This window comes from Diadema antillarum, unplaced genomic scaffold (genome assembly GCF_040938485.1).
Source record: "Diadema antillarum isolate AM-2024a unplaced genomic scaffold, OU_Dant_1.0 scf00000031, whole genome shotgun sequence".
Taxonomy (NCBI): Eukaryota; Metazoa; Echinodermata; class Echinoidea; order Diadematoida; family Diadematidae; genus Diadema; species Diadema antillarum.
The window spans coordinates 1,081,557-1,097,378 of record NW_027270920.1 but is presented as its reverse complement, the minus strand read 5'-3'; the positions used below and the strand labels follow the sequence as shown (position 1 = coordinate 1,097,378).

The window sequence follows — 15,822 nt, the reverse complement described above, 5'->3', positions numbered from 1 at the left end:
CAATTGCCTTATACACGGAATAGACAGTTAGAGAAATTTAGAATACATGCTACTCTCAGGATCTTATACTATGTGTTACAATGTAGCAACACCGAATGACTGAAGGTATAGAAAGAATATATGAAAAATTGATAAATTGACCGTATATTCGAACTTTAACCAAAGGATACCCATAAGACAATTACAGCCGTTGTAAGAAATGTAGATAAAGTCAATGAAGAAAACATTTCCTCACAGACAGTATCTTACCTGTTTTCGTCACCACATTGTCTGTTCTCGTTACATAACTGTAGCAGTATATTCTAAGCAAATTTTGTATTCGGTTAGATTACATCTTTTACACATTCATTCAATTTGACGAGTACTTATTATTTAGTAACCACAAAGAAATATAATTGGAGAGCCACTTTTTTTTCAAATATTTTATTGGAATGTTATGTTAAGCTTTTAATATTAACATGAATGTACTTTGCTAAGATTCTGAGTACATTGGCTGCAAACCTTTATAGAATAATTTACATAGTTGAACTTACATCGGTACTTCCTCAAATTGGCACCCCTTTTCTCGGCCATGAAGAGGTCCTGCAATTCCTGGTCTCGCTTGATGAAGTCGATGTCAGCCAGTGTCTCATCGTCGAGATCTTCGAAGTCAGCGACGACGGCAACGACCAGGGCAAATGCCAGTAACAGGGACATTAGCTTCAGCGCCATGATAAGAACAAGTGTGTCGCTGTGAATGGATTCAATTCAATAGTTTATTTATTTCCATTAAAAAAAAATTCAAAGCGGTACATGCCTCAATATAACTTCCATTCAACTGATAGGGACAGTTCATTGGACACAATATATATATATATATATATATATATATATATATATATATACATATCTTTATATATATAGGGACAGTTCATTGGACATATATATATATATATATATATATATATATACATATATTCACGAATGATATCTTACACACAAAAGAAGCAACGCACACTTTGTCATGGTAACAAAAAGAAGAAGTAATAATAACGATGGAAAAGAGAATATTCCACTAAAATTGGAACTAACAATGGAATGCAAACAACAGCAACATCAATTTACCAATAAAATATATTAAAATCAAATCCATCTATATAGCATTGTATACATTTAATCATTGATATATGATGCTGAAAATACATGCAGACTATCAACAATACTTACAATAGTTTAGAATGCTTATAGAATATAAATCATAACATAGCAATAGTATGGCACAGACACTACTTAGCCGTGTATACGAGAAAAATGTTACCATAAGACAACCTGCAAGAGAAGATATACGGACGTATATAGGAACAGGTTAGCAGAGTAAGGTTACATGTACCTGTACATCTCTGTCGGTTATTTTGCTAATTTCAAACAAGTTATGGGCAAAAGAAGTCAACATTATACACAGTCAACAGAGTGTTGGTGGATTTTTCAACAAAAATACGAACCTCTCGAACTGTTAAACAGGCAGAAGAAAATGTCAGCGTGCAAAAGTGGAACCTGTCGACGTAGCGGGTATTTTGATAATCAGACCGAGAGAACCTGGTATTTATATCATTTGCAGACGACATGGACGTCGAGTCAGACAAGTGATATCGATTGCGTCTAGAATAAACGAAATAATCGCGATCTCATTAAAATCGATTGTGGTTGTCGATCGTACATGGAAATGATGATTGTCAAATTGATATTGATGTACGTCAATGTCATCTAAACATGATTCATCCCTATGACTCTCTTCCCCCAATATCAGAAAAGATTTCAACATTTCATCTAGTCTTCTCTTAATCTAAAGAATTTGAAATGATCCAGTTATGCTTAATGACGATACTAATTTGTGAGGAGTTTATTACTTTATAATTAAGAAACTCTTTTTCTCCCTCTCTTTCTGTAAATTACTTTGTTGGATATTATCGAAACTCAATTTTGCAAGGAGAGAAGAGAAGATTTGGCGCCACTGAAGGGCAATGCCAACTCGTGTTTATGATTAGTGCTTGCCTTGAATATCGGTTACCATGGAGCTTTACGTATTCATATGGCCTTTAGATAACAATCATAAACTCATACATATACTCAAAGAAAGGCGGATGCACACACACACATACACACACACACACACACACACACACACACTCACACACACATGATACATGTCACACTAACACAAACATGAACTATTTGTTGGCTCAACCACACAAACTAGTGCGCTCAAAACAGTCATGTTAAACTCGATTCTGGAAAAAAAATGACATCTTGAATCATGAATGCCATTGTCACATGAAGTTTCGTTTATTCTTGTCTACATTCATCATCCAAAAGATTTGTATACATTCACAGACTTTTCAGTAAGATATGTTCTGAGGTGGTGATTGGCCATGAGTAGATGGCAGTTCAATATCAGTTCTGTCGTTGCGGTTTGCAACCATGTCCACATGGTATCACTCTAGAGGTCTTTGCGATGACGGAAGGATTTCAATTCGTGGGGGTGTCCAATCCCGGAGCAGCTTCTCAGGCACGTGACTCGGATAGGAGTTTTACAGTCCGCCGATATCACCACCATTTCCGGCGCCTGTCAGAAGTCAGAACAATTCATAATGTAACCGCATGTATATTCAGGATCATTGCCTACCAACACTTCTCAGTGTTACACTCATACCTCCATATCCAAACGGCACAGTTGACGAAACACACCTTGTTAGGGAATGCCTTTATAAGTATTTCATTGTTATCCTGACGTCATTAAATCTTGCTTATCACATGTGTTCGTAAAGGTCTGAGACCGTGTGAAGATGACACTTTTTCATGAAAATTCACCCATAAATCTGGCCATTGATTCATGATTAGCACTATAGGAACCCACCGCAATGTTAAAGTTAGCATGTTCTTTATAAGACACTATGTTGCTATGGCAACTCACCGTTGCAGAAGACAACCTTGCTGGTCCTCCTTGAGCACCAGCAGTCCTGGTTGAACATGGCACAGTCTGTTTGGAATGAAATGAAATATAGAACATCCGTGGTCTGAGTTGATAACATTGTTACAGTATGCATATGACTCTTGAGTGGCGTAAGTCCTGTTCTTTGTGAAACGGGGTAGCCTAGCAAAGTAGGCCTACTGAATGGACCATAACACTTTCATCAACATATTATATTTTGCTTAGTTCATGTCGCCTTGCCTATACGCTATTTCTAAATAGGTGTAGTCATCTCGTGCAAAGTTGATTTTTTTTTCTTCTTCAAGCATAGGTCCAGCCTGTTTATTACTGAGATTTTCATATAAATCCACTCATAATTTCATTGTTTATCAAGATGCATGGCAACATTATATGTGTGTGTGTGTGTGTGTGTGTGTGCGTGCGTGTGTGTGTGTGTGAGTGTGTGTGTGTGCGTGTGCTCGCGTAATGAAGACAAATATCTATGGGAAGGGCATACAACAACATACACGTTGGTAAAACGGGTATTTCGTTGATACCATGTAGGATTTTTGGCATACACTTAACTTGTATCAATCAATATAAAAAGAATGATACCGACATTAATATGGATTTCGAATGATAAAATAATTTGATTATCACGACGCCCGTGCAGCCTAACGTGTTTTTGCATACTTACACTTGTACTTCTTCATGTTCCTTCCCCTCTTCTCGGCCATGAAGTAGTCCTGCATCTCGGGGTCTCTCTTGAGGAACTCGATGTCGCCTTGGGTCTCTTCCTCGAATTCTGCCAGGGCGGCGACGAAGAGGATGGCAGCGAGAGCGAAGAACAGAGCCTTGGCCATTGTGGTAGATTTGGGTTTGGCTTATACAGCTTGAGGTGGGAAAAATGGAAGAAAGAAAAGGGCAAAGTATTTGCTGTTGGCTCATTTAAGTTCGGTTTTGTGTGTGTGTGTGTGTGCGTGTGTGTGTGTGTGTGTACAACATGGACAAAATCAATGTAGGCTATATGTATAGAAGTGCAGTCTCTTAACTGAGATTAAGATTACTTTTAAAATGAAAGGGATCTGAAGGGTTTACACTGAAGGAAAACGTCGGAGTAGAATCTGATAACGTGGAAATATTAATCAAGATTTCAGTCAGAAAGACAATCATGTGGAGATGGCGTTGACACTCTGTATGAGAAGTGTACCATTATGGTATATTGTGTAGTATATGAAAATATTATATGAAGAGGACTGCTAAATCACACGTAATGCTGATAACAACAGAAGAAAATTGTGTTCAACTCACCTCTGGATCTGCAGGTCGGCAATCTGATGGTGATGCCGAGACAACCAACTGCTTTTATACATTTTGAACCTCTTTACCACCGGGAGTAGTTTACAACAATACAGAATTTAATCAAAAGCTGATAAAAGTGGAATAGCGGAAGACACGTGACTTGAATCAATTCTAATTGCTGGTGTCTTCTAAACAGGTGTACTCGATCCTTGTTATTCACCAATTTGCCGCCAATATCAAGGATCCGTAACAAGAGTTAATGATGCCTGAAATGTTTGGCATTACCTGTTAGTCAACAGGATGTTGAGTTTATTCGGTGTGGAAGACAGGCATAGATTCTCGAGATACCCATATTCATTACCAAAGTTAAAGTAAAAATCATGGATTTAATCTAACATAAAATAATTATATTTCAAGTTATAAGAAAATTCATGTATAACGAAATGAACTATTGGACGCAGTTTCACTGAAATGGAAGTAAAAGAAGTTCAAGGAGAAAGTATGTTATCTTGGAAACAAATGTAGATTCAACTGTTGAGTATGTCAAGTGCTTTTGAAGTCATAACAAACTCATTGGTTCCTTATGATATGTGAAGATTGAAATAAAGATAGTCTGCTCTTTCCATTCTCAGGTTTTATAGATGAACATTTAGGCAGCAGTCTCAAGAGGTATCAATTCAAAGAAAGCTACCACCTCTTTTTGTCTTCTTTAAGTGTGTTCCGTACAACACACACACACACACACACACACACACACACACACACACACACACACACACACTCACACACACACACAGACACACATACACACACACATCCATCCATATACCCACACATGCCATGACAGAAAATAGGGAGAGATAGGAAAAGGGCAGTGAAAGAGATAGATAGATGGATAGATAGAGAAAAAAAAAATGATATCTAATACATATTTAATAACATAACTAAAAAGGTTATCTCATTGACGTGTCAAAAAGGATGATTGTACAAGCAAGCAGATTGAATATGACTCTCAATTTTTCGAGACAGCGAGACAGCTTGAAGTTAACACATGTTCTGATAATAACCTGCCTCAAATCACAAAGTTGACTGTACAGTCATTATCACCGTAGGCTAGACATTTTAATTAAAGACTTTGCACACTGTCTCTCAGTATGTCGCTTTAAATTTCGCCCCCCAGAAACTGTGAAACCAATTAAAGGCTTCGTTGAACACGATTGCAACGTGCCTGTACGGTTGGACATATTTTATATCATTTATGACTCATCAATGTCAAATCAATATTGTGACATGACGGTCAACTGCTTCCTCGGATTTTATTATCGTTAATATTGTACCTCTGTGTCCGGATGTAGAAAGTCTTAAAGTAACCCACCACAATATGTAGAAATACACGGTCTTAAGAATAGAAATGAGCACAATATTCGTCATTCATTTCATCAGTATCTTTGGCACATAATTCATAATTGCCGTTGAACACTTATATCGAAATATTGTATCACTCACTGATATTCGGCTCTTAGAAATTTCAAACTACTTTAGATTGTTTGTTAAATGTATATGTTTGTGTATGTTTATTTCATGTATGAAATTATTGAATTACGGATATTTGACGGATATCAGTATGTTCCCTATCAAAAAAAAAAAACAAGACACAAAGATCCATATATTATGATGGCTGAAAGGGTCAGTTTCACAAACAGACTACTCATGCACACACAGGGTCATATTCGACTGAGGAGAACTCGATATCAGTCTCATTTCTGAGTTGCCTTTTCAGGCAGTCAAAGAAAACACAATAAACTCTGACGATGTGTAAAATATAACTAAATGTTGACACTTTTGTATTTTGTAGTTTGCATGTTTCAGGACACAGGAGAAGATGTGAGGTATATTCTAAAGACCTATTGCCTTTTGGATATACTGCCACTCTACGACGATAAATAGGGCAGCGATATCAATATGAATGCATCTGCAGTATGTTGTTTGTCTATTCAACGTTCAAGAGATAAACTCATAATTGATTTCTTTTATAATGCTTATGTGACTAGTATGAATTGTCAAAGATTTACTTACAAGCTGAAGATCACCTCCTCCTTCTGGGTCTGCAAGGCGCAAAAATATTGTCTCATTATCAAAACAGCATAGAATGGTCAATGCGGCAAACCTTACATGTTCTGTATATTTCCAGATAGACACATAAATGTCTTCCATGTAAAGGTGTCCTGATGACTCTGGGATGAAGTATACAACAAACGGCAAAATAAACCCCGTAGAACGCGTAAGTCAGAGACCATATTACAACCGATGTCTTATCTGATCAATATGTGTTGGCGTTTTGCTTCCATTAGAAATATGAATGCACACACGTTATGCAGTGGAAGACCATGGTAGTGCATAATGATCTGCTCGTTGATTTTCAACGGCTTCTACTGTTTTCTTAAGTAATATAACCACCGAACAATGTATAAACTAAATCATGGATCTGTTCAGATTCTGTAGAAGTTAAAGAGATTACTAATAATTGAAGAGCTTGCTTCCAAAAGGCGCTAAATCTATTAATAGATTTAGCGCCTTTTGGAAGCAAGCTCTTCAATATTGTTCATCCGTCGCAGTTTTACTTTTCACTTACAGGTTTTGAATACACAGGGTTTACGACATCGTATAATGCAGTAATACTGTCATGGCTCAATTTCAACTATCGTCGAGCTATGCTGTTTGAGCTGTGTGATCATTTTTAATAAAAACGCGAACAAAAAACAAAGAAACCAAAGTACGAGCATATAAAACTTTTGGAAAATGTGTCCCCACTATAAAGGTATATCTATAATGCCTTACATGTAAGATATACCATCAAAGATATACATACATATATATATATACATATAATTAACATATTTTGTTATATTTTCCCCACCAAATCAACTTGCTTGTTAATATTACATCAATATCTAAGTATGATTTTATTGGGGCCCCTATATCTATAAGCACTGTTTCTCGTATGATTCCTACCATCATGGACCTACCACACATGGACATACATCGCTCGTTAATTAATTCAAACACCTGTTTCTATCAAAAGCTTCACAATAACATTTTACACATGCTTTCGTGCTTTGATCTCATCACGACCGCCGACTGTCAGCCTGGATGAAAACAAAACGGCGCTTTGAGAAATCTAAAAACTATGCGCAGAAGAAAATGACTTTATCAAATCAAGAAAAATGCAAGTGCAGTTGTAGTGTGAATTTGGAAATCATCGCTCAGCCAATTTCATTTGCGAAACGCACGTACTTTATGACAGAAAGCAAATATTTTGGCAAGTTCATTGTGATTTGTAATCTAATTTTTCCTATCCGGCTTTCGCACATTATTTCAAAAAAACATGAACAGTCACGGTAGATACATATATGTCTCACCAGTAAGTAATGTTAAATGCGTGTACACAAGTGTCCACTTCCTTAATTACTCATTTTGTGACACAAAATTTAACATAGGACGTTTGCTGCTCCCCATCATTGGTGTTTATTCAAAGGCAGTAGAGTCTGAAAAGGCACCTCAGCCAAATAAGATCGAAATGACGATGCGTACACAACTGTCATTGTCCAAACATCTGAATGTATACTCTCGTTAAGATGCACATAATCAGGTGGCGGCGGTGATGACGGGATCAAAGAAAGACCTCGTTCATAGTCCATGTGTAGTAGGTCCATGCTACCATCAAGTTCATCTCTTTTTTTTCTTTCTTTTTATTAGTTTGTATAGAGATTTGTGTGTCTTTTTATTGTACTCTTGAAATAAGGTGGAATAAATTAAATTAAATCTAGATAGATTGCAAACAGTCACTCACAGATTTGTTACTTCTGCGCACAGTTCAGATTTTTAAAAATGATATATTTATATATACACCTCCACTTTGGTACACTTTAAGAGAATCGGGTTGCAGAATTGCAGCTCTCAGTATTCTAATCTAACATTTAAGACTTTACTGTACAACGTTGCATATAATCAAATTGTAACGGTTATGTCGGAAGAACTGCATGACGGATGCGGGCTGATCGATTAATGCTTGGTACACGCAATCTATTTCCGACATGGAAATATGTTTTCTGAACATTCCAGATATGCCCACCACTCTAGGTATTAGTTCACAACAAATTTTTAGGCCCGCGGGGCTTTGCATCTCGTTTTTGGTTCTTAGCCCAGAACTTTACATGTAGTCGACATGAGCAGTTTTTTTGTCAGTTTCAGTTTCAGTAAGTTTTATTTCTCCACTGGTTTTGTACATAACAGGAAATAAGTATAACAATATCAAACATAATATTCACAAGTCATGAAAATACAAACAAGATTTCACATGACAAGTATATAATCATGTGAAATAACACATGAATTCTATTACAGATCTTTAAGTGTACAGGTGGGGGAGACCGTTATCAATAAGCAAATCGCTTGACTTGGACAACGGCCTCATACGGCCTCATTTTTCTTACGTATGGACTCGTATTACAAATTTGACTGTACAAAATGTCCAGGAGAATCCCTGATGATATGTTTTGACTACCTGACTTTTTAAGGTTTACTTTAATATATCAAATTTTGCTAACCCAGTTAAAAATTTCCTCTGAGATTCTTCTTGTAGCATGCAGTATGGACTACTTATACAGTATGTTCCCCCCTCAAAAAAAAAATACAATCAGATTTTCGCATTGATAACACCCAATATGATTAAACTGTCTGAATGCTACTTCAAGGTCTTAAAATATGACATCTTAACTCTATTTTGCAGAAAACCCCATTCAATTTCGTTCAGCGGTCACAGAGAAATATGGATTGTTGTAAAGCATGTCATGAGTCTGATTCTTCCAAGTTTAGCACTTCCATGCTCTTGTGTGTGAATACGTTAGACAGAACTTGGAGGGAAGAGATTTCTGACATGCTCAACAAAATTCCTCATTTCTCTTTGACCACTGAAGCAAATCGAATGGGGTTTTCTGTAAGTTGTGGGCAATGACTTATAGTTTCATACCCTGAATTTGTATTTAGATTGATTCACTATTTTCAAAGATATCATTGCGGAGGGTCCCGTTGTATTTGTTTGGGACATACGGTAGTAAAGATAGCAAGGTAACTCATGACAGCATGAGACAGCCTATACAACTTTAAGCACAACCATGGTAGCGCTTATGACTGACCTGACTTAATCAGCCACAAATTCAGAAAACTGTTCTACTAATCTTTGCAAATTGTCAGCTGTCTGCTTGCGTACCAAGATATATTAATGACCATCAAAATGCAGACATTGTCAACGCACCTGTGAAAGCATGTTAAGTGAGACAAGGAAAAGTAGAAATTACGCGGTGCGTAATATATGTCCCCGCCGGAAGTAGCATTTTGTAACAAAATGTGCAATATAGGTCAAAAATCAAGGTCAAAGAAGTCAAAGGTCAAAATTCTGTGTAGAAGTTTTGAAGCCCTCACCTAGTGCCATCACATAAAGCAAATGGAATCGAAATTGGGTTAGAAATGGCGAAGGAGTAGCATTTTGTAGCCAATGTACAATATAGGTCAAAAATCAAGGTTAAAGGTCAAAGACAAAGGTCACAATTCTGTGTAGAAGTTTTGAAGCCCTCACCTAGTGCTATAGCATAAAGCAAACGGAATCGAAATCGGGTTAGAAATGTCGAAGGAGTAGCATTTTGTAGCAAAATGCACAATATAGGTCAAAAATCAAGGTCAAAGGTCAAAGAAGTCAAAGGTCAAAATTCTGTGTAGAAGTTTTGAAGCCCTCAACTAGTGCCCTCATATAAATCAAACGGAATCGAAATCGGGTTAGAAATGGCGAAGGAGTAGCATTTTGTAGCAAAATGTACAATATAGGTCAAAAATCAAGGTCAAAGGTCAAAGAAGTCAAAGGTCAAAATTCTGTGTAGAAGTTTTGAAGCCCTCACCTAGTGCCATCACATAAAGCAAACGGAATCGAAATCGGGTTAGAAATGGCGAAGGAGTAGCATTTTGTAGCAAAATGTACAATATAGGTCAAAGGTCAAGGTCAAAGGTCACAACTGAAATTCTGTGTAGAAGTTTTAAAGCTCCCATGTAGTGCTATCATATAAAGCAAACAGAATCAAAATTGGCTCATAAATGACAGAGAAGTAGCAAATTGAACATTTTGATAAAATACTTGGGGTCAAAGAGATTTTTTTTTTGTTCATTATCTGGTGTATGTTTTGTTTTAGAGGTTTATCATTAAAAACAAGAATAGAAAAAAGGGGGGATTTCTAGAATTTAGAGCCCTCGAGTGAAGAAAGATGGGCAACCGGAAGTGAACTTGACGTGTCTTGCATAGTCCTCCTTTTTTTTTTCTTCCTGTGTTCAAAGATAACATTTAGAAATGAATTTGCTTGAAGTGCACTTCCTCTGGCTGAATTTATTACATTGGTATTAAATTGGAATATACTTTTTTTTTCAATGCATGTTTTGTTGTTGTTGTTGTTGTTGTCCTGCTGCCTTTTGATATATAAATTATGTCCTGTATAAGTGTGGCGAATTTTATTTCTTTTTATGATTTGTACGTATCTCATTGCATTATCTTCGGTGATGATTGCTCTAGATACTATGAAATGTTGAAGTTATCTGTTTTTTAATCGGATAATTTCTTCCTTTTTTTGCCATTCTTTGTCCCCCTCTCCTGCTTATTCTTTTTATTTCTATTTTTTTCAATTCTGCTCCTTCTTATCCTCCTGTTTCTTTTAAAAGTCTTCTATGTTACCACTTTACGATTTCCTGATGATCATAATAGTGCAGGTAGTTTTTTACTGAACCAAAGCGTTTTCAATTGTTCTTTTATTTTTCTGTCTAACTGGTGCGTACTTGTGTCGTGTTTGTTAGATGATGACATTGAATCGTATGCGGTTTGCTTGGGTAGAGCCAAATCAGCGTTTGAATAATTATTCTGACAGCACCGTCTCATTCTGTTCATTCTGATATTTTTATAATAAATTCGTAAACTTTAGTGTCCCTTCAGTCTTGGAATGTGTACCTTTCAAACTGTTGATACAGCTTTCTCCTTTCCCAGCAAACGAAAGCAGACACTCTCGCACACACTAACACACACACACACACACACACACACACACACGCCGGAAGCACTCTTGCTGATTAAAAGTATACTCACGCGCACAAGTAAATCATTACCCTCATGTCAACGCAAAGATAGGGGCTCATCAAATCACAGGCAGTCATTATCCATTAACATGTCACATACTAGCTACAAACCAAGCATACCGGCATAGGCCAACCAAAATCTATTCCAATTCATGGACGTAACAAATACTTTTAAAACATCAGGTACTTGAGAAACATAGAGTTTATTGCATTTATTGGGTATGAAACACTTTGTCGGCAGGTGTCTACGTGGTTCATACACAATTTTTCAAAAAGTATAGTCTACAAAAGTCGGCATTGTGGAAGTAAAACGTGTTGAGGTCTAGGTCTCATCTGAGAAAACAGCTCGGTCGACTTTGCTGTGACGTCAGGATCCGGTGTCTAAGAACAGGGTCAAAATCATAAGCCAGTTGATCAGTCACGTGCTTGGGTGCCCGTTTAGAGTCCAGCGATGTCGCCACCGTTGCCAGCACCTGTGGAAAGAACAGACGGACCAGTCATTGGAGTCACCCTCATGATCAGGAGGCGAGTTACCGATTTAAACAATGTAAGTACCATGTGAAAGCACGTATTTCACTCTGCTACTGGATCACAGACGTACCGTAATTTGATTACTGACTAGCTTTCGTAGTATCTCCATTCTTCTGTCTCACAAAAAGGGCATTTTAAGGGAAAATTACGTTTGGCAATTTGAATCCATCCATACCGAATCTAATAAACTGTGTCCCAGCAAAGAGCTGGTACACAATGTACAAAAGGTTTGAATTTTAGTGAAGCCGTAAATCCATGGTTGTATGAAACCACTTTGTTTTCTAACTTCAATGGTCATTGTATGGTGGGAAGGAACGAAAAAAAAAATGCACATTAAAACTGATGATGTATGAGGATCGCGTTCTTGTTTCGCTTATGAAAATGCAAAGCTTTGCAGAATTCAAGTTGGAGAATCCAAATACAGAATGACTTCAGGGTTAAAGGAGGGGGGGGGGGAAGAGTTTCGACATGTGAAATGTGCCCACAGTGATAACATAAGTGAGTTAAATTGTTTTAATGAGATGATTTGCCTTTTTTCATTGGTTTGCAACCTAGAAGTTGGTAAGCCCCTTGCTTATTCTCCAGGCATTTATCAAAAGATTACAATTATTATCATAATTATTATTATATTTGCGAAGTAATAAACGAAGCAAGAAATGCATACAGAAATCCAAATTCTGAATTTGATGTGGTTCTGGATTCTACCTAAGTTTCAGAGGGGGCCACAAAAACAAAAAAACAAAAATTGGTGGAAGTGATCCACGCAATAAGAGATGTCCGTCGTATAGTCTGAAGGTGTAAGTGACGGATAATCATTATCAAAGCAACAGATAATAGTCTGCATGATCCCAATTCAGTGAAATAAAGTATTATCGTAAAGTAATAAAAATCACTCACGTTTACTATCAGACATCTATAGACGGAAGATGATGATAGTGTCTCGTTACAAAGGTCTTTTAAGACGATGCAATTTCATTCACATGGTCTCTTAATTTTCTGTTTGTTCTGTTTCTCTGCTCCTCGTTAGGCAATACACCGTACTTTCTTTCTGATGTCGCGTCTTTAATGAATGTAAAAGGAATCCCCACCTGTCGTTCTGCGTTATAGCAAATTAATCGATATGTTATCACCTTCAAAATTCTCCCTAAAGAAAGTCAAACTAGAAAAAAAAAAAACAATGACCAGGATCGAAATGGTCTAATGGGCTCACCGTTGCAGAAGACAACCTTGCTGGTCCTCCTTGAGCACCAGCAGTCCTGGTTGAACATGGCGCAGTCTGTTTGGAATGGAATAAAACAGAGAACATCAGAGGTCAGAGAATGCGTTGTTTTAGATAGTTACAGTTCATTATTCCGAAGATTCGTTGTTCCAATAGTTTGTAAGTCCGAGTGAATGAAATGAGGTTTGTTATTCTGAGGATTCGTTAATCCGAAAATGAAATAAGGTTCTTTATTCAAAAGGTTCTTAAATCCGAAAACGAAGTGAGGTTTGCATTTCCGAAGAGTGCTTATTACGCTCCTTCTTTTCATTTTTTGATGTATGAACATTATCTCATTTTCGGAATAACGAACCTGATTACATTTTCGGATTACCGAACCTTCGAAAAAGCGAACCTTATTTCATTCTCGGATTAACGAACCTGATTTCATTTTTAAATTACCGAACCTTCGGAGTGATGATCCTTCGGAACAACGCCACAAATGCTTCGATTGAAGAATCCTTTTTCATTTTCGGTTTACCGAACATCAAGGTATATATGAAACTTGTATATCTATATTCGGAACAACGAATCTTCGAAATAACGAACCTTATTTCTTTCTTCTTCTTCTTCTTTTTTTTCACTAACAAACCTTCGGAATAACCAACATAACCCGTTTAATATCTTTGCAAATAGATGCCTTGCAAATAAATGAAGCAACATGGACGTGAAATTCTCTCTGTCTTGTTTGTTATTGTTTGTCCAAGATTCAGGAAGACGTGACAATGAGGCAAGTGGATCCATTTGTTTAGAATAGATAGTTACACTACTGATTTTTAGTGCTGAAGGAAAAGAAACCTTATCAAGGATGAATTTGACTGTTTTCTTGATACTGGCAGCACAGGTGCAAAGTAAAGAGATTCAAATGATGTCCATGTCAGTCCTTGTGTTGCCAAGAATACAGATTGCCACTGCACCAAGACTGAATTGTCTAATTCACTATCAAATGCGAACATTCGGAAGTTTTTATACATTTGTCTCACTTCCGTTAGGAGTCCTATGAGTGTCCAGTTAAATGGCGGTCTTGAAGTCAATGTAGGACTCCTCTTTCTTGCATTTTTTAATGCAAAGAGTTTGCTCCTCTTTTTTATGTCAAAACGGGTTCAATCATTTTACCGTCGACAGGTGACATGCCATGAAGACTTTGGAAAAGAATGGGGTAATTCAGCCCGTTGTGACTAAATGAAAATACTTCTGTTTATACAGACACAAGCAGTTTCTCTTTTCGAAACTCCTTCTAAACTTGGTTTTGCTTACACTTGTACTTCTTCATGTTCCTTCCCCTCTTCTCGGCCATGAAGTAGTCCTGCATCTCGGGGTCCCTCTTGAGGAACTCGATGTCGCCTTGGGTCTCTTCCTCGAAGTCGGCCAGGGCGGCGACGAAGAGGATGGCAGCGAGAGCGAAGAACAGAGCCTTGGCCATTGTGGTAGATTTGGGTTTGGCTTATACAGCTGGCGATGGGAATGAACTAGAAGAAGGAAAGGGTTAAGACTTAGTTGTCTGTTTTTGTTCTTTACAACATTGGCATAACTGAATTTTATCTAAGAATAAGATTACTCTTCAGATCGAACTAAGTGGGATTCCAAAGGGCCTTGGTCATAGCGGTACATTAGGAATAGGCTATTCGGTTACCGCGGGAAAAAGAGAGAGTATGCAGAACTACCACCAAACAAAAAGAAACGGAGTCAACTCAGCTCTTGTAAGTTTTGTCTGCAAGTTGAATGGGAATTTTGTGTTTCTTCCAGCTTTGTGTCCGTCATTACACTGCTTATTAGATTGAATTGACTCTACTTGCAAAGACTTGCAAAATATCGTATCTGCAAAAGGATCTCGCGTTGTCGAGAAGCAAAAACAACAAAGCTGTTTTCTCAAATATTTAGGAAATTTCATTCCTTTTCTCCCTTTTACATTAACTATATGACAACATCAATTTGTCTACAATATGGTCTATTAAGTCAAAACAGATCATGGAGAAATTAAGCATTTGCTAAGCATAACTCGACACCAAACCAAATTTGCAGAATTTTCAAACTACGAAATTTTGAAATTCAAAGGTTGATAGTCGTTATTTCAAACTGAGACAAAGGAATAAATTGCACCATCCGCAATGAAATTGTGAAATGAGCAAAAGACAGAAGATGTAATAAGAAACACTGATTCTGCTTACCAAATGATCTTCTGGACTGCGATCTGATGGCAACTCAGAGAAACTCTTCCACTTTTATAGGTTCCCATTCCGTCATTAATTTCCTTATTTTCGGAGGGACCTGTAATATTTTATGTAACTATGCAAATTTTGTGACGCGATGCGATAGGTTGAAATATCGTAGGTGACTGAGCGTAAAAGGGGTAATGCTTTTTCTCAAGGGTATGTTCTCGCGGAGAAGAACAGAAAAAAGAGGAAACTAAGAAATTTGCACCAGGAGGAAATTGTCCGTAAAATTCGTCTCTTGTAAGCTCATCCCGCCGCCACCCATTCGTATCTTTTAATAACTAGATTGATGGCCGGGCTTCTCCCCGGAAACACTGATTGAATGTGGCCATGGTAAGTCTTGAACTTGGGTACAAAGTCGCACATTATGATTTCACCTTGCCGGCTATCCTTCATTGGAATGT

At 37.3% G+C, this 15,822-nt stretch overlaps 2 protein-coding genes across 2 annotated transcripts; both read right to left on the bottom strand.

Moving 5' to 3' along the window:
- Nucleotides 1-2,441: 2,441 nt before the first annotated feature.
- LOC139741252 (uncharacterized) lies at nt 2,442-3,848 on the bottom strand. Its single transcript, XM_071651852.1, has 3 exons — nt 3,645-3,848; nt 2,951-3,016; nt 2,442-2,602 (listed from the first exon to the last, which is right to left on the bottom strand). Exons 1-3 carry the CDS (start codon nt 3,808-3,810, stop codon nt 2,568-2,570), a joined length of 267 nt encoding a protein of 88 aa, XP_071507953.1. The 5' UTR covers nt 3,811-3,848; the 3' UTR covers nt 2,442-2,567.
- Nucleotides 3,849-11,650: 7,802 nt separating this feature from the next.
- On the bottom strand, nt 11,651-15,401 carry LOC139741241 (uncharacterized). Its single transcript, XM_071651841.1, has 4 exons — nt 15,374-15,401; nt 14,463-14,674; nt 13,158-13,223; nt 11,651-11,889 (listed from the first exon to the last, which is right to left on the bottom strand). Exons 2-4 carry the CDS (start codon nt 14,626-14,628, stop codon nt 11,855-11,857), a joined length of 267 nt encoding a protein of 88 aa, XP_071507942.1. The 5' UTR covers nt 14,629-14,674; nt 15,374-15,401; the 3' UTR covers nt 11,651-11,854.
- Nucleotides 15,402-15,822: the final 421 nt, after the last annotated feature.